At 35.4% G+C, this 26,310-nt stretch overlaps 2 protein-coding genes across 2 annotated transcripts in view; one reads left to right on the top strand and one right to left on the bottom strand.

Annotated features, from left to right (window-relative positions):
* LOC120215288 (60S ribosomal protein L27a-3) overlaps nucleotides 1–15,663 on the top strand; it is a 30,806-nt gene extending 15,143 nt beyond the window's left edge. The window contains exon 3 of the mRNA XM_039213004.1: nucleotides 15,635–15,663. The gene's annotated coding sequence lies outside the window, so the exon portion shown is untranslated. The remainder of the gene's footprint in view (nucleotides 1–15,634) is intronic.
* LOC120215287 (glutamate--glyoxylate aminotransferase 2-like) lies at nucleotides 7,354–12,153 on the bottom strand. Its single transcript, XM_039213003.1, has 14 exons — nucleotides 12,102–12,153; nucleotides 11,468–11,637; nucleotides 10,757–10,822; nucleotides 10,527–10,644; nucleotides 10,061–10,142; nucleotides 9,861–9,948; nucleotides 9,526–9,684; nucleotides 9,012–9,185; nucleotides 8,799–8,930; nucleotides 8,445–8,510; nucleotides 8,277–8,341; nucleotides 8,034–8,125; nucleotides 7,789–7,945; nucleotides 7,354–7,636 (listed from the first exon to the last, which is right to left on the bottom strand). The coding sequence occupies exons 2-14, from the start codon at nucleotides 11,582–11,584 to the stop codon at nucleotides 7,507–7,509; spliced, it is 1,446 nt and encodes a 481-aa protein (XP_039068934.1). The 5' UTR covers nucleotides 11,585–11,637; nucleotides 12,102–12,153; the 3' UTR covers nucleotides 7,354–7,506.
* Nucleotides 15,664–26,310: the final 10,647 nt, after the last annotated feature.

The following is a 26,310-nucleotide window of genomic DNA, read 5'->3' as shown; positions in this document are numbered from 1 at the left end:
TATATCGGGGTCATGAAATTATGACTGATATGAATGTCGGTTCAAGATTAGTATCTCATATTCTAAAGCTTGGAGAGTCAAATGTTATGCCTTGGAATTGTTGAGGGGGTCGCCAGAAGCATCGTTTGCCCAACTGTCGGTTTATTGTTACAATTTAAAGCTAAAAATCCTGGGTCGGTAACTCATATCAAAACAGATAAGATGGACGTTTCGAGTTATTTTTTATCGCCATTGGTGCTGCGGTTAGTAAATCAATATAATTTTGTTAACTCATTTTTGTTAGTTACATGCAATTCACATTTAAATGATTATATTTTTTGTGTATATTATTTTGTAGATTCGTTCATTTATTACTTGCATGCGCCCAGTTATTATAGTTGACGGAGCACATTTGAAAGGTCGATACCTTGGAACAAACTTACTAGCAGTAGTCATAGATGCTAACAATGGGATACTGTCAATAACTTACGGGGTTGGCAAATCTGAAACCTCTGATTCATGGACATGGTTTATGGGGCATCTTAGGGATTGCATAGGTCATATTAGCAATCTGAAAATCATATCCGATAGGGCAAACTCAATTGATAACGTTATTAGAAGGTGTTTCCCAGATGCTTTTCATGGACTTTGTGGTGTTCATTTGTACATAAATCTAAAATCAATGTCTGTTGGTATAAAAAATCACAAATGGAACATACTGGAAGGCTGTAAAAGCTTATCGGGAAGTGAATTTTAATAAGCATATAAATTGTTTAAAACGTGTTTTGCCTAATGTGCTCAAACACTAGAATATGTCGGGTTTGAAAGATGATTAATAGTACATAAACTTGGAGCAAGATATGGTTTCATGACGTCTAATAGTGCAGAATCAATCAACGCTCTAAGTCGTCATTCCCGAAAATTACCCATTACTATATTAATGGAGTTTTTTCGAGCCTCTATTCAACAGTGAATACTATAAGAAAAGAAACCATGCAGGTATTATTTCTTTAAATTCGTAACTTATCATATTTAATAGATTTTACTAAGTATTATTTATTTAAAATTACAGGAACATTGGAACGTCGTGTTACACCATGAACTGAAAAAAAAAGATAACGAAACGTGTTGTGAAGTTAACGTCATGTTCAAACACTTTGTTTGAAGTCTTGGATAATAACTTAAATGGGCTTGTCGATCTAAATGCAAAGACGTGTAGTTGTAAGAAATGGCAAACAATTGGTTATCCGTGTGTCCATGTTATAAAAGTTGCTCTTCATCTAAACCAAGATGATTCAAGCGTATACGCTATGGATTGCTACACTACAGAAGTATATCGACAGACTTATGCCAAGATTGTCTACCCTATTCCACATCCTTCTGAGTGGGACATACCAGATGACTTACAAACAATTTTGCCATCAGTCATGGACAGAAGGCTACCTGGCCGACCAAAAAATCACGATCGTATACCGTCTAAGGGTGAAGAGAAGAAGATATCGACATGTAGTCGGTGTAAGGAAAGTGGTCATACAAGGTTGACATATGGATCACTAGTGCCATCACAATCATCTTTTCCTCCACCAAAATATGGATTTCAAAGCTCATATGGTGCCAAGTAAAGGGAAATCAAAATCAAAATCCCAATCACCTTCACCTTTTGGGACTATTAACTTAGGTGATTTTTAGATGCAAACGTTCTATTATGTATTCATGATTGTATAACCCTTATATATTAATAACTTGAGTTTGAACATTGCTATGATCTGTTCAGTTGTTATCACTTATCAGGATTGATGTATGTTATCTTTTTGAAGGTGTTTGCCTTGAATTGAAACTAGAAAAAAAGATGGTTATTGTGAACATCTCCAGACGCTTGAACTTTAGTTTTGTACAATAACTAAACAAGTATGATTAGTAGGAAAATTTGCCTAGTTCAAATTCGCAACTTTAAAATTAAATTCGCAACTCAAAAATCGAATAACAATAGGGAGCTACAAACATTTCAATATTGAGGGGTCAGAAAACTAATCAATATACCACAGTCAACACTACCATAGAATCACTTCATCAGTTCACTGTGTACAACATAATTTAGGTTGACAATCATTAAAAAGAAGATTTCATGCTAAATTATGCAACTTGCAAATGGATATGATCAGCCAATGAACTGAGATAAAGTTTAATTATTTAACATGTATCAACAAATATTTTCATGTTCATCAACTCTCTGACACGAGGGTCATGAAAAATGAGAATCCCTTAAAATTATAACATCTGAAGGATTAACCTGCAGAAACGTTGTGGCCATGAGAATTTCTACACATCCAAAACCAACAAATATGAGCTGAAATTATAATTGAATTCTAGGTACTTAATTAAGGGTTGTGGGAAGATATGTCTACCATTATAAGTTTGAGTAGATAAAAAGGTTCATTATTCAAAGAAAAAAATAAGTTCATGCGACCATCATGTTTTCTCTCAGAATTCTTATCCAAACATTTTCAAACTACTTTTGATCAATATTTCATTTAAAACAAAGAGTAGCAGGTTAACAATCCTTGTTCAAACTTACCAATAACAAAGGTTGTTTATGCACACTTTCAGTACCCAGTGAGGTTGTAAGCATCTCAATATTTCTCGGCTCCAAACCTTCATATGGAACCTGGAAAAGTGCACCCCAGACGAGGCCTCTATCATATCCACAACTGATTTAGAGTCCATATGATAAAGCCTATGCATAAAACTCACAAGTAAGAAAACAAATATATGGGATCATAAAAGAAGTTGAACAAACAAAAGATAAAAAAATAAAATCATGTACATTCTAATCACAGTTAAGAGTCATATAGATAATCGAAAGGAAATTCTCACATGGTCATACTGTCGCATATCAACCACTGGATGCAGTAGGGAACGTCTCGCATATATCTCTCTAGCTATAAAATGCCGAAACCACAACCCTATTGCACCTCTATCTCTATCTCTCGGAGGTAGAAATTGATTGCCTCATCTCATCATACGTTCCAAGCACATGCATACAAATGGACCACAATCCCCTCTGGCTATTGACGCTTGTTGTGGCGCTGTCTCGTCTTTCATCATTGTAACTTTTAACTTATTCGGCTTTCGTTTCCTGAATTAGTCCAATAAACAATCGCATCCAAGTATTTAGACAAAAGATCGATCCATCCCCTACAAATAATATATTTCAAAGCAGACAATGATATGTAATTTAGCATACTGTCATATACTATCGTCTTCAGTGAGGGGAGCTGAAGCTCGACGAGAAACCAATGACGACGTTCCATAACAGGGATAAACACCTGCAATATTAAATAAATAATACTTCAACTGCGCACAACAAATAAATTTGATGAACACCTTTAAATATGCAAAAATAAATACTAACCTTATTGACCTCCCACCACTCAGGATAAAGGATAGCTTTGTCATTACCTAACGCATATGAAGCGTCTCTTGATCCTGCAAGTGAGCTGAGTGAAAAGACGAAGACATAATAGTCCATCGCGTCTTTTTGAGTTTCTTCAATTTCCTTAAAATCAGAAGTCGTGTTACCATGCATCAATATGTTGTTTTATAAAAAAATACATATATTAGTGAATTTAATAAATTAAAAAAATAATCAAAATCAATATAAAAAGAATATAATACTTACCCCCCATTCGAAATAGCCATTATCTTCAACCCTAATATTACACCCCACCAAGACCGCTCAAGAAACAAATATGTATGGTCGATTTTGTATATGTCGGTGAAGCACCCCTTGCTCCGCTCATGTAGATAAAAATCAACTGCGGTCTTAGCCCAAACGATATTATCCTTAACTGTTCCGGTAGTGTGCATATCTCGTGCTGAGGAATGATACTAGCCGGTAACTGATACGAAAGCCATATCGGATCCAATATACCGGGCACAAGAGGGGGTTTACTAATATGTCTACATAGTATAGAATGTGGATCTGAACGATGAGGGGTGGATCCTGAACGATGGGAGGGGCCTCTTGAACGATGAGAGGTGAATCCTGAACAATTGGAGGTAGATCCTGAACAATGGGAAGTGGATCCTGAACAATGGTAGGTGGATCAGCTTCTTCTTACACAGTCTTGGAACTATTGGGGTGAAAAGAGACGTAATGACATGTCCATGATGTCTGATGCATGAACCCTGTTGTGCAAGAAAAACGGTATCCATATATCTGAAGGTAGATGGTTGGTCTAGCTCGGAATTATAGTGGTCATCATGTAACATATTATCATCGGGCCTCTAAAAATAAATTAATACATAAATCAGTAAATAAATAAATAATGTAAAAAAAGGTTATTTACATTTTTAGTATAATATTTCTTATAAAATTAAACAAACTTACCTCATCGCGTAGAATACGCACCTCATTCTGTAACGATGAAACAATCTCACGTAGAGCACATACCTCATCACGTAAATCAGCTACCTCACCATGTAAAGCACTATTGTTATCACATAAAGCAGCTACCTCACCACGTAATGCACCATTATCATCACGTAAAGCACCGACCTCATCACGTAAAACACTAACTCATCCCGTGGAGGTGGAGAACGAGTAGATAAATATCGTGGCATCTTTTTCGGTCGCCTATCATGAGGTGATGGCGGAGAAGAGGCTCGATAATGTGATGGAATAGGTGATAGATCTCGGTGTCGAGGTGTAGAGTTGGCTAGAGGTGATGGATCTCTGTGTCGAGGTGTAGAATCTCTCGATGAGGTGATGGATCTCAGAGTCGAAGTGGAGAATCGACTCGATGAGGTGATAGATCTCGGTGTCGAAGTGGAGAATCGACTCGATGAGGTGATGGATCTCAGTGTCGAAGTGGAGGATCGACTCGATGAAAAAATAGGGGTGTTCATCATCCGTCCCATAATAAAAATGCATACTAGCTTGCCACCAATCAGTGGCAACCTCAGCCTATGTGGGTATCAATGTCTGTAATGGATAGTTTGCCTCCTAACAATATAAAAGCCCAAATAAAGTCAAACGCCTACTAGTAATAAATTGTTTATATATGGTAGTATTTGTGTTTACTTACATCATCGATCGTCATATATGGTAGTATCTCATCCCAATCCAACTGTCGGATCCTCATCCAAGTAATAGCCCTAGAATATCATTTGAATTCTTGATGGCATAAGTACGCATGCTGGGAAATGCCTCAAATATACAAATCTACAATATAATACACAAACATTAATTTTTAGTAATTGTTAAATAATTAATTTTGGAAACATTATATATTTCTTACCTTAAATGCCCAAATAAAGCTACCAAAGTGTATTTGGAACCATGACTATGCAAACTACGACGGTCCTCAAAGGCAGACGACAATTTTTTCCAAGTAGCTTCCATATATATGAACCCCACGGAAACATGTTCCATGCATCTAGGTCATCTATCAATAATATTAAATCCATACAAATAGGTTGTCTACCCTGTTTTGCTAAAAAATCGGCATACAAAAGTAACAAAAGGCACATCCATCCGAGTAAAACAATCTTTAAGAAGTAATCTGCTCAAATCGTCGACGTGTAAAGTGACCATCACCTTTGCCAGGTCAGGAAAAACCCGAAATAACAATGATGGGGTGGCGATATGACTAGTGTACGAACCTAATTCATCGTGTCGTTTAAAACGTAGAATAGTGACCAAGCAAAACTCCTCCCGCCCAAAACGAGTATACGCCGGCGGAAAATGAAACCATATCTCCTCATCGCCACGTGGTATCCCCTCGGGTAGATCGTTAGTCATGGTCTGTAGAAACAAATGAGCAACAAAACATCTCCACTTGGATGTTGTACTTTCAGCCATGGTCGAAACAAGTTTTCTCAAACAAATTTCTTTGGACAGGTGTAAGTGTCGACGCAATTGTAGAGGCTTAATTTATTCCTTAAAGTCAATACAACAGAAAAAAATTCCTAACTAAAACAATAAAAATTCTAAGTTAGATATACTAATAATATACCAAAAACTACAAATTATACACAATAAACAAACATGATATTAATCTTCAAACTAGCCCGGTATTCACTCAAGTCATTATTCTATCATAGTTCACAAAATGCATCAGATAACATTCTAAAAGTAAGCATATATAAACAAAAAGGACAACATATAGGTTTAGTGCAAGTTCAAGGTCTCTGCTGTGCGTAGAAGAAGTGCTTAAATTTTCAAGAAAATCAAATTCGCAACTCGAAAATCGAATTCGCAATTCGAAACTTAAATTCGCAACACGAAAACCGCAACTCGAAAATGAAATTCGCAACTCGAATTTTGAATTCGCAACTCGAATTCAAAAAACAAAGGGCGATGACATAATGTAAGTCTATTTACCAAATACTAACTTCACAGGGTTAATCTATTTACCAAAAAACAAAGGGCGATGGCATTACTAAGCAATCTAAGTGAAATGGTTAATCTATCTATGAAATTATCTAATTATCTATGAAAATGATTTTCCATTTGTGGCCGTGAATGGTTGTGAGAGGGTGGCTGTGAGATATGGAGATAAAGGAGGGTCGCCATAGATGGGGACGGATGTCGCTGGAGATGGGGACAAATGTCGTCAGAGAGAGTGAGAGATGGAGATGGGACAGAGTTACGATTTAGGGTTTAGGTTATGAGTTGCGATTTAGGGGAATATACCCAAAACATTTGTGTTGCGAAATTAAAAACTAATTTGCGAATTTTAAATTCGCGTTGCAAATTCTAAATTAGAGTTGCGAAAACGAAATTCATGTTGAGAAATTAAAACTCGCTTTGCGAATTATAAAATCGAGTTGCGAAAATGAAACTCGTGTTGCGAATTTAAATATCGATTTGCTAAAAAGAAATTCGTGTTGCGAAATTGTCAAATTCGAGTTGGGAATTCGACTTCTATGTGCGAATTCCAAATTCTGTGTTACGAATTCGAAAACTGTGTTGCGAAATTGACTTTCGTGTTGCGAATTCGAAATTGAATTGCGAATTAATTGGTTATTTTTACAAATCTAAAAAAAATGGTTAAAATCGTATATAATAAGACATTTTGATCACTCAAATTTTCTCTTGTTATTATTGTTATAAAATTGGGATTTAGGGATTCACTTGGATTTTGGCGCCAACTTTTTGGGTGGAAGGTCATATGCTAATGCTGGACAATGGGATCACCGATGGTTTTCCTTTTATTAAATTTTTCAAAAGGTTTACTGTAAATTTCCCAAGCCTCTGACCATATGTTAGCAGATTGAAAGAGGAAAAAAAAAGCATGATTCAGATTTTTGAAAACCCAACATAATTAAGTAGTAGAGATTCCATGAGAGATATCATTAAAGAACAAAAAGAAGAGAGAAGCAGGGGATATAATGTTGAGTAGGATGAAGTTTTACAGCTCAAGGAAAAGGAGAAACATGAGTCAAGTTTTGGACATGTATGATAGAGAGTGGCCTGCAACAGACAATTAATATATAAACACTAACCACACTTGGAAACATGTTTCACATCCTTGATTGATTCCACTTATCTTCATATTCATCCATGAACTCATCGTTGAATTTCTTGAAGCTCGACATGATCGCAGGCATGTCTTCCTCCGCAGGTAAAATTGTCGTCCTCAAGTGGAAGACCCTGTCAGAAAACAGCAAAACATTTGAGCATTTTGTAGATCCATGCAAATCATCGAACGTGTGCGGAAGGAAAGTTCTCAAGTTTAAAAGAAGTTTTCCGAACAGGAAAGATGATTGTTAGAATTTCGAAGCAATGAATAAATGGAGAAGTACCCTTCTTTTTGTCCAAATCCGGAACCAGGGACGGTGGAGATGCCTGTTGCTTCCAACAACTTGAGACAATAGAAAACATCTGGTACCTTTCCTGCCTTCTTGGCAGCTTCTATAGCTTTAGAAGGTAAGCGTATTTGAGGAAAAGAATACATGGCGCCTGTAGGATCACCGAGAAGAAAGTACTGATGAACAATAGCAGAAAACAAAAGATTTCGAGTGGCCAGTTGATAACAACAACGATTTACCTTCAGTGAAATTACAAACCACATTCTTGCAGCTGTTAAATCCATCAGTCATTATCCTTGCTCTTCTTCTCAATGATTGAAGGATTCCTTGGCTGCGAGTTTTGATGTTAGTTTAATCGGTGCTAGGCAATCATTTAGCACGGCCATTAGAACACTGGGAAAATTCACCCTCCATTTATATTAAACCAGAAAGAAAAACGTGCATTAACCAAGTCTTTGGGAACTTTGTGTTAGTAGGCATACCTTTCCCTAATAAATTGCTCATATGAAATATCCCCAGGTTTGAGAGGGTTGACCATCAATCCCATCTGTAAAGAGAAGAGGAAGCTTACTTATCTTACGGTTAAGAGAACCCCAACCGAAACTTAAAAGTGCTCGAAGTCACAGAAAATATAATGACATTTAACTCACAAATATCTGAGCAGGAACATTAGGACTGAGTGCTATTGATGCAATCTTGTAGATCTCATCAACTGTCTGTAATATAAGATCAGGAAAGCAAAATTGAACTGAGCATCCATTCGAGGATCCGTATTATGTTCAATCCCCAAAAGAAGGAAGTCTATGATTGTGAATATGAAAGCAGTTTAGTTGTTTTTCCGTTTAGCATCATCAAAGTTGGGAAATTACTATACCTTTCTAACATGGAAATTCAACAGCAATAGTGCTAAAATTATTTTACAATGCATCATGTATCGACATTTGGGAGAAATTCTTGTCTCCCTCCGAAAAACACTCATTAAAGCAAATTAAAACGACACAAACCTGTGGAGGAAGGTTGGTCATCTCAAAGTATCCTCCTCGCTGCCCACATTCACCCCAATATCCTTTAGACACGGTGTGGAAAGAAATGAGCTGCACTTCCTTGCTTATGGGAGGCCCCATATCCATCAAAACCTTCCATAGGTAAAAAGGAAAAAAATATGCAATTAAAAACAATTAACACTCCATGAGAAACATTCAGACGATAGAATCTACCTTTCTAGCACTGATAAAGGGACGCTCGTCCTGGTATATATTCTGTTGATAAACCTCATCTCCAAGTAACACTAAGTTTTCTTGGTAACAGAAGTTTATTATTTCTCTTAAATTAGCTTCACTGAGACACTGACCGGTAGGGTTCCCGGGGTTAATAATAACCATTGCTCTCACCTGGTCATATACAGCATAAAAAAGATTCATTTACCAAAAATAATAATAGGCTCTGTAGTATTAAATCCAAAGAGAATTGAAGTGTAGCAAACAACTTTTAAGAACCAAGTGGAAAAAATAAATTTGGGAAGTAAAAACCGTTTGGTGCCAAGCCAAAATGAATCAGATTTTTTAAGTCCCAACATGCAGAACGGGATTATTTAGTCAAACAAATTATATATGCTTATGGTTCTTAAGCAGGCCATTTTTTTTCCACCATTTTATCCAATTGTGATGTTTGTGTAGTTTCAGACCACGTTTCTGGAATTCTTTTGCAAACAAGCAAAACAAATATACTGACAGTTAGCCCTTTGAAGCGAGCCTGTGCAACTGATTCACGAAGATTGTTAACATCTAACCCCCAGTTTGCAGTCTCTTCCAGGTAGTACGGAACAAGTGAACCACCAAGGAGCGATATTGTTGCCGAGTAAAGTGGATACTGTGGGACAGGAACCAAAATCTGGCAGAGCAAAATTTTTAATATAATACAATATATCATCAGAATTATGCAGTGGGAACATAGTAAATCTCTAAATTATAATTTATAAGGCAGAATAAATCAAACTATGACAATAAGAAAAGATGATACAGGTGATGAAATTATGTTTTAAAAAATGGATGAGGAAGATATGTTACCCCATCCCCTTCGCCACGGATAATACAATTCAAGATTTGCATCACACCTTTGCTGGCACCATCAGTGAGAAATATGAGTTCTGGGTCACTGCAATTGGAAAAATAAGCAAACAACCAATAAGCTTACAACTTTGGCACCAAAAATGAAAATTTGTTTGTAAGAAAGGTGATATTGTGAGTGATAGCATCTAGATTATCACCTAGGATACCCATCACGCCTTTCAATGAACTCAGCTACCTCCTTCCTGACTCCTGGAATACCTCTTGAATCACTGTATGCACCTAGATAGATAGTGAAGGAACAAATGTATTTATATTGTAATTCATATTTGAATTACTTCAAATTCTGAAAACCCTCGGGAGTGGTTCATAGATAAGCTATGATAAGATACTTGTAAAGTAATAACTAAAATATAGAAATAATTCAAATAAACGACAATATAAAAATTGCCAATTGTCGTGCCGTCTATGGTAGAATGTTGGACTCTAAGTTTCAGTGAATAGGAATCAAAACCTTAGCAATCTCAAATATAAAAAATATGGCAAGATAAAAATTCAGTTAGTAGATTATTTAACAAGTACATATACTGAAGGAAACAAAGCGCAAACGGGAGGTATTTCAGGTGGCTTAGCAACAATTTTCGTATAAATAGCTCAACGATATACCTAGACCACCAGAAGTCATTGAAAGATAATGTTTCGCTCTTGCAATTGCATCTGCGGGAAATAGAAGTCCTACATTAGGATCATCTAGCAGAAATGGAGCTTGGCACAGAGCAACCACCTGCAGTAGCACAGATTTGTTGATTCAATACGTGCTATTAACTACTGAATGAGCAAAACAAAGAATCACTCCAACAGGTGAAAACCGAGATACATATAACTTATATATATACCTGGCGAGGGAAAGTCAGTGGTTTTTGTCCAAGAGCATGAGGGTTGCCAACATTTGTGAAAATAATCTGTAGACATAACAACAAAGCCATGAAATTAACATGCACACAACAGTTTTGCAATCTAACAGCACCATCTTTGTAGAGCTCAGTTCACTAATCACTTTCAAAATCATCAAGCCATACTTCTAAAAACAAAAACAAAAAAAATTCTAAAATTCTGAAAAAAGTTCTTCCTGAGAAGGATTAAATACATGGAAAGGCACTCTCCCAGCGCATACGGGACTCTCGTAAACTATAGAGATTTCATATACTGCATATAGGTTCATGCAGACACTTCAGTTATGTCCGTTAACAAGAATCCGACCCTTAAGAAAAGTTGAGACAAAAGATGAATATAGGAATCAACTCATCAAGGCAGGCTTTTAACTAGGAAACAAGAAATCAAATCACTGAATTCTCTGAAGACGCCAAATAACTTGGCTCAAAAGTGTGATTATACTACTTATGATAATCTCTCAAAAATATCTAAGAACAATAAGGTTTTCAAAAGCCCTGACAAAGAATATGTAGGAAACAGGAATTTACACATTTTCTGTTGATTACAGAAGCTAAAATCACCAACATATAAACTTCTGTGCCAACTAGTTGTTCAGCATAAGAAGCTGAACTGGATGGTCAAATAAAATGAGGAGAAAGCAAAGAAAAACATACCTTCTTCCCTTCCTTCTGAAGCTCAGAAGCTCGAAGATACAACTCGCCTCGGACTGCATATTGAACTTTCTTCACGTTTTCATTCAGTGTTTCATAGTCTAATGCCTTAAGGCTCATGATACCCAACTTCCTTCCTTAAACTTATCAATCTATGGACTCAGTACTCAAACCTGTAAAAAAAAACCTTAAACCATAAGTTGAATTTAACATCTTGATTTTTCTATATAAGAAATTAGACCGTTTTCCAGTTCCAAACTGAGAATAAAAATCGCCAAAACAATTTGAACGTTACAATATAATCACTATAAAATCGCTCTAATCCTAAAACTTAAAACCGACCCTAAAGCACATCTGACACGAAAAAACATGCATTAACGAAAAGGGTTAAAAGGAATTAAAGAGAAGTTCTTCCGATCAAGCAATTATCAATCAATAAGGAGCCAACCCAGAATAATTGAAAATCCAGGCAGAGATGCATTTAGAAAATGAAAAAGCAAAAGTCAATAAGTCAATGATCGCTATCAACACAATCACGTTGTGAAAACATAAATCCCAGAAACCGCAAAGGAATAAAGTAAGATTCAGAACCCGAACTCGATTAATCATAAATCATCAGAAAATCCAAACAGGTTACCCTAAAACTCAAGCAGAAACTGCAGAAACGAAAAGACCTGTTTAAACGAGACTAACCCGTGGGGATGAGTGGCGTGGGGAACTTATATCCCGATGGGTAGTTGGTTAAGTTGCAAGTGTCAATAGACTTTTCATGTCAGGGAAAAAGGCAGTATTTTATAAAGATGTGGCAGTGTGTCAATGAGTTAAAAATGGCAGTGGCAGCAGCAGAGCCACTGAAAGTTGGATTATTTCAAAAAATGTGGGAAAGATCAGAAAACAAAAAGGATAAAATTGATCGAGGAAGTGTGGTGTAGCTTCAAACTGCGAGTTATTGGTAGAGATTGTACCCAAGTACAAGTGTGGTTTATATTTGATCTTTGTAATGGCAATGGTAGCAGGGTAGTTTGGTCAACATTGATGAATTATTCATTGTTGTTTCTTTTATAGAATTAGGGCAAAACTTCCACGATAATGCAATTGGAAACTTTATTTCTCAAAATAATGTTGTAATGCGATTATTTCCCCCAAATGGGATGATTGACACAAGAAACATGCATCTCTCGACATATTCAACAGATTGTCGGTGTCTTAAGCAATTTTGCATTTGTTTGAGGGATGTCTCGACGTCTTTAACACAAGTTCCATGTAAAATAAGATCTCTCGGCGTCTTTGCATGCAAACTGACAATTTCTATGCTCGTTGGATATCTAGGCGTCTTTCATGTTTTGGCCTAGAGTTTGCAGCAAAACCAGGAAACATAATCAACATACATTTTATAAAAGCAAATCAATAATGCCAAAGCAAAATTTATAAAAGCGTACATTTTATAAATTTTTGCAAAAGCATTGGGGTCGGGATCATCATTAAACAAAAGCATAAATTTTATAAAAGAAAGGTGTTGTTAGAAGGAAATTTATAAAAACATACATTTTATAAAGCAACACTTAACAAAACAAAAACATTGCCAAAGAAAGGTGACGGGATCATCATAAATTTTATAAAAGCGAATCAATAATGCACGTAATAATGCAAAATAAAATTTTGCATGGGGTCGGGGATGGAAATCACTCCATGATATGCGCATGTAAAGCAATAATGATGTTGTTAATGCACCGAATATGATTTATAAATAAGAGTACAGTGGTGTCTGGGAGAGTGAGTGTGAGTTCGGGGAGAAGTTAGAAGAGAATATAAGAAAAGCTTACATGTTCGAGAGTTATTTCGAAAAAAAAGGAGAAAAAAGTTCGAACAAAGGAAGAAATAAATAGAAATTAATTAGACAATTTGTTTTATTTTAAAGAATGAACTATATTTATGATTTTGTTATTGAGTAATAACTCGAGTATGTTCCTGGTTGGTGGTTATTAATTATCCATTAACATCTCGGTAGGTTGGTGGTTTATGGTTGGTAGGTACGAGTATGATTTAGTAATGATTTGATATTTAATGATTTAGTAATGATATGATAGTAATGATTTGTAACACCCCTAACCCGTATCCGACCCGAATATGAGTCCGAGGTGTCACATTGACTTTTCTTACTTTTGCCACTTAAAGAAAAACAAGGAAATTTTAAACTTTCATTAAAACAAAATACGTTAATTTACATAAAAGAGATTACGAAATACAAAATCGACCAGAGCATTCGTAATTAACGACTTATTACATGCCAACGTTCTATACACAACCCAAAATACCTACTTTGCCAATTACTTCTGATCTGATCTTTTAGTAGTGATGCTATTCTTGCCACTTCTAGTACTGCTCTTCTTGTTTCCTGGTACCTACGTGTAAATCACTTACACGCTAAGTCATAGACTTAGTGAGGCAATAAATAAACATGTAGCTATAGATTCATGAATATGCATTCTTACCATTTGATCATAACATTTCAATATGCATGTATATATTTCACTATAACCGATATAATCATGTCATGTACATATGAAACTCATTTTCTTATATCACTTTCACCTTATTTATCTTTCAATTGCCCATGTACATTATTGAGAATAGAGGTATTTGAGTACATTGAGGTTGTGCACTAATGTTGTCACCACAGCTCAATAAATTCCCTCATGGGGCACCGAACATTTGTTCAGTATTTGTCCCGAAGGACCACTATGTCCCGAAGGACCACTATATATGTCCTGAAGGATCACTGGATACGTCACGAAGGACCATTAGATACGTCCCGAAGGACTAATATACCCTCGACTCTTGGCATGCCAACTATACCTATAGCTCTCGTATCATATAACATGGGCTTTAATATGAATACATTTCTCATTTCATATCTCTTTCATCACTTTTCATATAAACACATAATCTTTTCCAGTATTTCACATACCTGGATTATATTCTCTGGAAATGATATTCGTTCATTCCATGCCATATGAACATATAATGAATTATGCATGCAATTACTATTACAATAGTATATGTATGCATATACATGGGTATGGAATCATTAATTCAACTATCAGAGATAGACTTATCACAAGTCTTGTCTCTATACACTTTAACTATAAAATGCACTCACCTTAGCCTTGCTTTGATTCGATTCTAATCCTTCGATTGTTCTGGAATAAGATTACGCTCTAAATCTACATAGTAATACATTGATACTTATCAACATACGAATTGATATATTTCAAACTATAAATCCTTAGGCTAAAAGAAAGCTATTTTCAACTCTTATTAAAGGTATGCATCGATGCACTACACCATGTATCGATGCATCCCTTGACGGGTGCATCGATGCACTACCCATGCATCGGTGCATAAATCATATTCGATGTTTGTATTTTAAGCAGGTGAATCAATGCACTCCTTATGCATCGATGCATTAATGGCATTCGATGTTCATTTAATTTAAATGAGTGCATCGATGCACTCCTTATGCATCGATGCATCTTCAACAAATTCTGGGATTTTCTCTTGATGCATCGGTACACTTTGAATGTGCACCGATGCACTCTGCCAGAATTCATATCTTGAACCCGAAAACTTATCCATTTCAGCTTAAATCTTTCATGTTTCATCCCCTTTTATATTCTTAACTCCAGTACACATACTTAAACCAATCTATACTCATTTATTTCATCTTAAACCTCAGAATTCTATCATCCTTGTGAAATCCAAGAATTATACCAACTTTGCAACATGATTTAATTCCACTCCTAACACTTAATATGTCTTAACTAGATTGATGTCAAGTCAAATTTAACTTCCGATTCTATATATGAACTCTATTCCAAAATTTCATTCAAGAACCTCTAATCTTTAATCTCTTCTAACTCCATCATCCTTTGATTTTAAGATAACCTAAGCTTTCCTTAAACTTAGTTATCATCTAATAATCAAAACCCTATCTTAAATTTAACAAGAAACTCAATAATCAGAAAACTCACCTTTGTTTTGCTTTACACATACAAGGAAGAAAGAAGAAGAAGAGAACTCTAGAAGCCTTTGGTGTTCTCTCCTTTTCAACCCATGTGTACTCATATATCTTTCTTTAACTAATTTTCCTTGCAAATGACTCTTTTGCCCTTCTATTCTTTCTTCTTTTTAATTCAATCCTAAACAAACAAATAAATCTTTATACTATTCAATCATTCTATTTTAATTACCAAAATCTAAAACTTTCCAATTTAGTCACTAACCCGGTATTGAGGATGTTACAACTCTTCCCCCCTAAAAAAATTTATCCTCGAATTTTCATTATGCAAAGAGGTAGGGGTACTTCATCCTCATGTCCTCTTCACGTTCCCATGTTGCTTCCTCTACTTTGTGATTTCTCCACAAGACTTTAACCAATGGAATAGTCTTGTTCCTTAGTTGCTTGACTTTGTGAGCTAATATTTTTACAGGTTCTTCCTCATAAGTCAAATATGGTCGAACCTCGATCACTTCGGTAGTCATAATATGGGATGGATCATATCGGTATTTCCTAAGCATTGAGACATGAAAGACATTGTGTATCCTTTCCATTTCAGGTGGCAAGACTAGGTGATATGTTATTGGTCCTACCCTCTTAGTAATCTCGTAAGGTCCAATGAACTGAGGACTCAACTTTTCTTTACGTCCAAACCTCAATACTTTCTTCCACGGAGACACTTTTAAGAACACTTTATCTCTGACTTGAAATTCAATCTCTTTCCTTTTTAAATCAGCATACGATTTCTGTCTATCAGCTGCAGCTTTCAGATTATTCTAAATTACTTGAACTTTTTCTTCCTTATCCTGAATCAATTCAGGACCTATAACTTCTCGATCTTTAAGTTCATACCAGTTCAAGGGCGTACGACATATTCTCCTGTAAAGAGCTTCATAGGGAGTCATTTTGATGCTCGACTGATAACTATTGTTGTATGCAAATTCAGCAAATGGTAAATACTTTTCCCATGATCCTTTGAATTCGATGACACAAGCTCTTAGCATATCCTCCAGAATTTGTATAGTTCTTTCAGATTGTCCATCGGTCTGAGGATGAAACGCTGTACTAAAGTTCAACCAAGTTCCCAATGCTCCATGTAATAACTTCCAAAACCGCGATGTGAATCTAGGATCCCGATCTGAAACTATGGAAATAGGTAAACCATGCAAACGTATAATCTCTCTGATATACATCTCAGCATACTTATCCATGGAGAAATCAGTTTGCACCGGAATAAAATGGGTTGACTTAGTCAATCTATCTACAATCACCCAAATTGAATCCCTTTTGTTCAGAGTTAAAGGTAACCCCGACACAAAATCCATTGTTATTTTCTTCCATTTCCACTGAGGAATTGATACCGATTGTAATAGTCCCGACGAAACCTGATGCTCAGCTTTGATTTGTTGACAAGTCATACACTTTGATACAAATACCGTAATGTCTTTCTTCATTCCAGGCCACCAATATCGACTCTTGAGGTCCATATACATTTTTTTCCTCCTGGGTGCATCGTTAATGGACTACAATGAGCTTCTATTAATAAATCATTCCTTAACTCATCATCATTTGAAATCACCAATCTCCCTTGATAATACAAGTTCCCATCAGACTTGATCCCAAAATCCGTACACTCTCCATTCTTTATCTGTTGTATCTTCTTTGAACACTTTTCATCTTTAGCTTGCAATTCTTTAATTCAATCTAGCCATGATGGTTTGATAGTCAGTTCTGCACATATTGCACCATCTCCACTTAACGATAATCTAGCATCAAGATCTCGCAAAGTTGCAAACGTCTTTCGACTCAAAGCATCAACTACCACATATGCCTTTCCGGGATGAAAATCAATCACAACATCATAATCCTTAAGAAATTCCACCCATCTTCTCTTTCTTAAATTCAACTCTTTATGAGTCATCAAATACTTTAAACTCTTGTGATCTGCATACAAGTAGCACTTTTCACCATACAAGTAGTGACGCCAGATCTTAAGAGCGAACACTACTGTCGCCATCTCCAGATCGTGTGTAGGATAATTCTTTTCATGTGGTTTTAGTTGCCTTGAAGCATAGGCCACTACTTTGCCCTCTTACATTAACACGTATCCAAAACCGTTATGAGACGCATCACTGTACACTACAAAATTCTTGCCAGACTCGGGTTGAATCAACACTGGGGATTCTGTCAAAATCTTCTTTAACCTTGCAAAACTCTCTTGACATTCGTGGGTCCACAAAAATTTTATCTCCTTTCTCAACAGCTTAGTTAGGGGTAATGCTATTATGGAAAAGTTTTTAATAAACCTTCGATAATAACCAGCTAATCCCAGAAAACTTCTAACTTTCGATACATTCTTTGGAACTTCCCATTCCAGAATAGCTTTAATCTTTTGAGGATCCACACGAACTCCTTCTGCAGAAATTACATGTCCAAGGAATGTCACTTCACTCAACCAGAATTCACATTTAGAAAGTTTAGCATAAAGCTTCTCATCTCGTAAAATCTGCAAGACAATTTTCAAATGCGAACTATGCTCCTCCTCTGACTTTGAATATATTAAATTATCATCAATGAAAACCACCACGAACTAATCCAAATAGGGTTAGAATATCATGTTCATTAAATCCATGAAAGCAACTGGTGCATTCGTAACTCCAAACGGCATCACGATAAACTCATAATGACCATACCTCGTTCTAAACGCCATCTTTGGAATATCTTTCTTTTGAATCTTCAATTGGTGATAACCCGAACGTAAATCAATTTTCGAGAATACTGAAACTCCCTTCAATTGATCAAATAAGTCGTCGATTCGAGGAAGTGGATATTTATTCTTAATAGTCACCTTATTGAGTTACCTGTATTCAATGTAGAGACGCTCCCCATGGTGAGACACTCGATCTGATAAAACCTTTATCCAACAATTCTTGTAATTGAATCTTTAATTATTGCAAATCTTTTGGAGCCATTCTGTATGGTGCCATTGCAATAGGTGAAGTTCTAGACATTATTTCAATCTGGAATTCCACTTCTCTATCTGGAGGCAAACCCGGTAACTCTGCAGGAAAAACGTCCGAAAACTCTCTGACTATAGGAATTTCGTTAATCCCTTTCTCCTTGGTTCTAACATCCAATACATTATCAATGAACCCTTGACATCCCTGTAACATTAAGTTCTTCGCTGATATTACTAAAATTACATTTGCCAATGGATTCCATCCTTCACTAAATACAACCACATCTACCCCTTCTAGACTTCTCAGCGTTACTTTTTTCATTCTACAATCGACATTAGCGTAATAACGATATAACCAATCCATTCGAAATATCACTTCAAATTCGTTGAAAGGTAATTCCATCAGATTAGCAGGGAATTCAATTCCCTGAATCCGTATGGGACACCCTCGGCTCACCAAATTTACACGAGCACTGTGCCCTAATGGATTCGTCACTATCACCTCATTGCTAGTAGTTTCTAACGGAATGTTCAATTCTGTCACTAATTACCAGTAATGTATGAATATGTAGACCTCGTATCAATCAATACCATAACATGTTTATCAAATAATAGAAAGGTACCTATTACAATCTATGGGTCATCCCGATCCTCATTGGTCTTGAGATTATACACTCGAGCCGTGGAGTGTATCTCTTATTGAGCAGAAGACTCTGACTGATTTCTTCCTCTGCCTCTACCTCTTTCCCTTTGGCCTGCCGAAATAGACCTCTCTAGTAGTACAGAATCATCGGCTACACTGGGACAATCCCGAACAAAATGTCTGGTCTCCCCACATCTAAAACAAGCTCCAAAAATTCTCCTACATATCCCTGAATGATTCTTTCCACAATGTGGGCATTGTCTGACTTAACTCTGAATAGCTCTCCCAGCTCCAGATCCCACTGAGTGAGTTTGTCTACCTTCATCGGATTCGATCCTCTAGCGGAGGATCAAACTGACTCTGATCTCCCTTGGGGTCAAGAATCAGCATCTTTGCCCCTTTTTTATGGTGCAAAACTTGAAGAAGCACCCGTTCTTTTGACTGTCTGAGCTCTTGAATTTTCAAATCTCTCATTCTGAGCTCTTTCCAAAGCTTTGACACGATTGACTACCTCTTAAAATGAGGATAGATTCAATACAATCAGTATTTCCTTGAATCGAGGACGTAACCCCTCTACGAACCATTCACAAGCATCATTCTCTGTAGGAACAAGCTCGGCAGCAAAGCGGCACAACTTATTGAATTCACACTCATACTCATATACAGTATGATTCACTGCTTCAAATTCATGAACTCCTGTTTCATCTGTCGAACAAATTGATCTCCGATGTACTTATGCTTGAATTCTTCTTAAAACAATGACCAAGTTACTTGATTACTAGACATCCTCAAGGTAACATTAGTCCACCAAATCCTTGTTTGCCCTCTTAACAAGAAAATTACTCCATCTAGCTTCTCAGCATCGGAACAATGAAGTCCCTCAAGCATGACTTTCACATCATTAAGCCAAAGGTCCACAGTAACAGGACCTTCCTCAGCTTCCCCTCTAAACTCTGGAGATCCTAAACCCTTCAACTCTTTCACAACATTCATTTTGGGAGTTGAAGTAGTAGGAGGTTGGAAACGCGTCAATACCACGTCTAACATTCTAAAGAATACATCTTGTTCATTCACAGGTACTCCAGAGGGTGTCTGTTCTTCACTCTGCTTGACCAGGGCAGGTGAATTGCTACTTTCAGTGGGTCTATCATCTCCCGCTTTATTTCTAGAACTACCATGTCCGGACATATATTAAGACACAATAATATCATTCTATTAGCAAAACAACATACTTACTATTCTATCAGATCAGAAGTTTTCACTAATTTGTTGGCATGTATACATCATAAGACACTCTAGACTTCAGTTTATGCCAGAATCGACTAAACCGTAGCTCTGATACCATTAAATGTAACACCTTAACCCGTATCCGACCCGAATATGAGTCCGAGGTGTCACATTGACTTTTCTTACCTTTGCCACTTAAAGAAAAACAGTGAAATTTTAAACTTTCATTAAAACAAAATACGTTAATTTACATAAAAGAGATATGAAATACAAAATCGACCAGAGCATTCGTAATTAACGACTTATTACATGCCAACGTTCTATACACAACCCAAAATACCTACTTTGCCAATTACTTCCAATCTGATCTTTTAGTAGTGATATATTCTTGCAACTTCTAGTACCGCTCTTCTTATTTTCTGGTGCCTACGTATAAATCACTTACATGCTAAGTCATAGACTTAGTGAGACAATAAATAAACATGTAGCTATAGATTCATGAATATGCATTCTTACCATTTGATCATAACATTTCAATATGCATGTATATATTTCACTATAACTGATATAATCATGTCATGTACATATGAAACTCATTTTCTTGTATTACTTTCACCTTACTTTATCATTCAATTACCCATGTACATTATTGAGAACAGAGGTATTTGAGTACATGAGGTTGTGCACTAATGCTGTCACCACAGCTCAATAAATTCCCTCATGGGGCACCGAGCATTTGTTCAGTATTTCTCCCGAATGACCACTATATACAACCCGAAGGACACTGGATACGTCCCGAAGGACCACTGGATACGTCTCGAAGGACTATTGGATACGTCTCGAATGACTAATATACCCTCGACTCTTGGCATGCCAACTATACCGATAGTTCTCGTATCATATAACATGGGCTTTAATATGAATACATTTCTCATTTCATATCTCTTTCATCACTTTTCATATAAACACAATCTTTTCCAGTATTTCACATACCTGGATTATATTCTCTGGAAATGATATTCGTTCATTCCATATCATATGAACATATAATGAATTATCCATGCAATTACTATTACAATAGTATACGTATGCATATACATGGGTATGTAATCATTAATTCAACTATCAGAGATAGACTTATCACAAGTCTTGTCTCTATACACTTTAACTATAAAATGCACTCACCTTAGCCTTGCTTTGATTCGATTTTAATCCTTCGATTGTCTGGAATAAGATTACGCTCTAAATCTACATAGTAATACATTGATACTTATCAACATACGAATTGATATATTTCAAACTATAAATCCTTAGGCTAAAAGAAAGCTATTTTCAACTCTTATTGAAGGTATGCATCGATGCACTACACCATGTATCAATGCATCCCTTGACGGGTGCATCGATGCACTGCCCATGCATCGGTGCATAAATTCTATTCGATGTTTGTATTTTAAGCAGGTGCATCGATGCACTCCTTATGCATCGATGCATTAATGACATTCGATGTTCATTTAATTTAAATGAGTGCATCGATGCACTCCTTATGCATCACCTTCAACAAATTCTGGGATTTTCTCTTGATGCATCGGTACACTTTGAATGTGCACCGATGCACTCTGCCCAGAATTCATATCTTAAACCCGAAAACTTATCCATTTCAGCTTAAATCTTTCATGTTTCATCCCCTTTTATATTCTTAACTCCAGTACACATACTTAAACCAATCTATACTCATTTATTTCATCTTAAACCTCAGAATCCTATCCTCCTTATGAAATCCAAGAATTATACCAACTTTGCAACATGATTTAATTCCACTTCTAACACTTAATATGTCTTAACTAAATAGATGACAAGTTAAATTTAACTTTGATTTTATATATGAACTCTATTCCAAAATTTCATTCAAGAACCTCTAATCTTTAATCTCTTCTAACTCTATCATCCTTTGATTTTAAGATAACCTAAGCTTTCCTTAAGCTTATTTATCATCTAATAATCAAAACCCAATCATAAATTTAACAAGAAACTCAATAATCAGAAAACTCACCTTTGTTTTGCTTTACACGTACAAGGAAGAAAGAAGAAGAAGAGAACTCTGGAAGCCTTTGGTGTTCGCTCATTTTCAACCCACGTGTACTCATATATATCCTTTCTTTAACTAATTTTCCTTGCAAATAACTCTTTTGCCCTTCTATTCCTTCTTCTTTTTAATTCAATCCTAAACAATCATTTAAAAATAAATCTTTATACTATTCAATCATTCTATTTTAATTACCAAAATCTGAAACTTTCCAATTTAGTCACTAACCGGTATTGAGGATGTTACATGATTACTTATTAAATTCATGATTAGTAATGATTTAGTAATGATTTTATAATTATTTATTTAATAATTTGATATTTAATGATTTAGTAATGATATGATTTGTAATGATTAGTAATAATTTTATTATTAATATTTAATGATTTGATATATATGATTTAGTAATGATTTCAAATAATTAAATTATAATAATTACTACTAATGATTTAATAATTATTACTAATAATTATTTTGTGTAGATTTGTTGAAACATGGTATAAGAAAAAGTTCTTTTGAGGTTAGATGGTCGACACATTTGGAGTCATTTGGGAGAACTGGTAATATGATCGACTTATTTTTTTATCTGAGAACGGTGAATTAATTCTAATTACATGGATTAACAAATTGATGGATGACGAACAACGAGTCATTCGTCCTCGACTTATCAATTGTGAGATGTCAGATCAACGTATTGTCGATAATTTGAAAATAGTCAGTTTTTATGATGTCGCTTTTGTAAGAGAATTTCGGTTGGTATCCAGTTTGATCAGTGCATTAATTGAACGGTGGAGGCCATAAACTCATACTTTTCATCTTCCGTATGGTGAATGTACGACCACTTTGGAAGATGTGGCTTTACAACTCGGTGTTCATACAACTGGAATGACAGTGGTTGGAATTACTGATCTTCTCGTGCATTATTAATTCACTTTTGTTTGATAAAACTTTTCTTTGTTTTAAATCCCATTCCCTTTCTTTTGCTTTCGCTTTATTTTAAATCAAATAAGTGTTTCTTTGTGCCCATCATTATTGATTTACTTTTCTTTATTTGTTTTATTTCTATAGTTTCCTGATTTTGATGCAAATTTCATGGCTGTCAAACCACGTTAAAGTTGCATGAAATTTTCATGGAAGACGCCTACATATCCAAGTTTGCATTGAAGACGCCTAGATATCCAACATAGCAATGAAGATGCCTAGATATCCAACAATAGTTGAAGACGCCGAGAGGTTCAAGTAGAATGCAACACACTAAACACGCCGAGATATCCCAACCTTTGCATGTTTTCTGTAGCAAACACCCCATTTGGGGAAATAATAGCCCGATAACATTATCTTGGGAATTAAAGTTTCTCACATGCATTATATTGGAACGTTTTCCAATTATTTGGGGTGTTATTTATTATATTTAGCTTATTGACAAAAGTAGTGCTATATGTCGAAAAACTTCCACTATAATGCAAGTGGGAAACTTTATTTCCCAAAATAATGTTGTAATGCGATTATTTCCTCAAATGGGACGATTGACACATGAAACATGCATCTCTCGGCGTCTTAAGAAATTTTGCATTTGTTCGAGGGATCTCTCGGCATCTTCAATACAATTTCCATGTAAAATAGGATCTCTCGGCGTCTTTGCATGCGAACTGACAATTTCCATGCTCATTGGATATATAGGCGTCTTTCATGTGTTTTGGCCTGGAGTTTGCAGCAAAACCAGGAAACAGAATCATCATACATTTGATAAAAGCAAATTAATACTGCCAAAGCAAAATTTATAAAAGCGTACATTTTATAAAATTTTGCAAAAGCATTGGGGTCGGGGAACATCATTAAAAAAATCATAAATTTTATAAAAGAAAGGTGTTGTTAGAAGGAAATTTATAAAAGCATGCATTTTATAAAGCAACACTTAACAAAACAAAAGCATTGCCAAAGAAGGTGACGAGATCAACATAAATTTTATAAAAGCGAATCAATAATGCACGTAATAATGCAAAAGAAAATTTTACATGGGGCCGGGGATGGAAATCACTCCATGATATGCACATGTAAAGCAATAATGATGTTGTTAATGCACCGAATATGATTTATAAATAAAAGGATAATGGTGTCTGGGAGAGTGAGTGTGAGTTTGGGGAGAAGTTAGAAGAGAAGAGAAGAAAAGCTTACATGTTCGAGATATTTTGGAAAAAAAAGAAAAAAAGTTCGAATAAAGGAAGAAATAAATAGAATATTTAGTAAGTTTTATGTAATTTTTATAATTGTTCCATTATTTTAATTTTTAAATAGAAATTAATTAGATACTTTTTTTTAATTTTAAAGAATGAACTATATTTATGATTTTGTTATTGAGTAATAATTCGATTATGTTAGTGGTTGGTGGTTATTAATTATCCATTAACATCCCGGTAGGTTAGTGGTTGGTATGTACAAGTATGATTTAGTAATGATATGATAGTAATGATTACTTATTAAATTCATGATTAGTAATGATTTAGTAATGATTTTTAATTATTTATTTAAATTTGATATTTAATGATTTAGTAATGATATGATTTAGTAATGATTAGTAATAATGTTTTATTATTAATAATTAATGATTTGATATAAATGATTTAGTATGATTTTGAAATAATTAAATTATAATAATTACTAATAATGATTTAATAATTATTACTATAATTATTTTGTGTAGATTTGTTGAAACATGGCAGAAGAAAATGTTCTTTTGAGGCTAGATGGTCGACACATTTCGAGTCATTTGGGAGAATTGGTAATATGATCGACTTATTTTTTTATTTAAGAACGGTGAATTAATTCTAATTACATGGATTAACAAATTGCAGGATGACGAACAACGAGTCATTCTTCCTCGACTTATCAATTGTGAGATGTCATATCAACGTATTGTTGATAATTTGAAAATAGTCGGTTTTTATGATGGCGCTTTTGTAAGAGAATTTCAGTTGGTCCCCGGTTTGATCAGTGCATTAATTGAACGGTGGAGACCAGAAACTCATACTTTTCATCTTCCGTATGGTGAATGTACGATCACTTTGGAAGATGTGGCTTTACAACTCGGTGTTCCTACAAATAGAATGGCAGTGGTTGGAATTACTGATCTTCTCGTGCATTATTGATTCACTTTTGTTTGATAAAACTTTGATTTGTTTTAAATCCCATCCCCTTTCTTTTGCTTTTACTTTATTTTAAATCAAATAAGTGTTGCTTTATGCCCAACATTATTGATTCATTTTTCTTTATTTGTTTCATCTTCCCATAGTTTCCTGATTTTGATGCAAATTTCATGGCTGACAAACTACGTTAAAGTTGCATGGAATTTTCATGGAAGACGCCTACATATCCAAGTTTGCATTGAAGACGCCTAGATATCCAACATAGCAATGAATACGCCTAGATATCCAACAATAGTTGAAGACGTCGAGAGGTTCAAGTAGAATGCAACACACTAAAGACGCCGAGATATCCCAACCTTTGCATGTTTTCTGTAGCAAACACCCCATTTGGGGAAATAATTGCATGATAACATTATCTTGGGAATTAAAGTTTCCCACATACATTATATTGGAACTTTTGCCAATTATTTGGGGTGTTATTTATTATATTTAGCTTATTGACAAAAGTAGTGCTAGATGCCAGCAAAACTTCCACGATAATGCAAGTGGGAAACTTTATTTCCCAAAATAATGTTGTAATGCGATTATTTCCCCAAATGGGGCGATTGACAGAGGAAACATGCATCTCTCGGCGTCTTCAACAGATTACTCAGCGTCTTAAGCAATTTTGCATTTGTTCGAGGATGTCTCGGCGTCTTCAACACAATTTCCATGTAAAATAGGATCTCTTGGCG

Source organism: Hibiscus syriacus, unplaced genomic scaffold (assembly GCF_006381635.1).
Source record: "Hibiscus syriacus cultivar Baekdansim isolate YM2019G1 unplaced genomic scaffold, ASM638163v2 tig00110114_pilon, whole genome shotgun sequence".
Lineage (NCBI taxonomy): Eukaryota > Viridiplantae > Streptophyta > Magnoliopsida > Malvales > Malvaceae > Hibiscus > Hibiscus syriacus.
The sequence above is the reverse complement of the archived record's forward strand: the minus strand, read 5'-3'. Positions and strand labels throughout refer to the sequence as shown.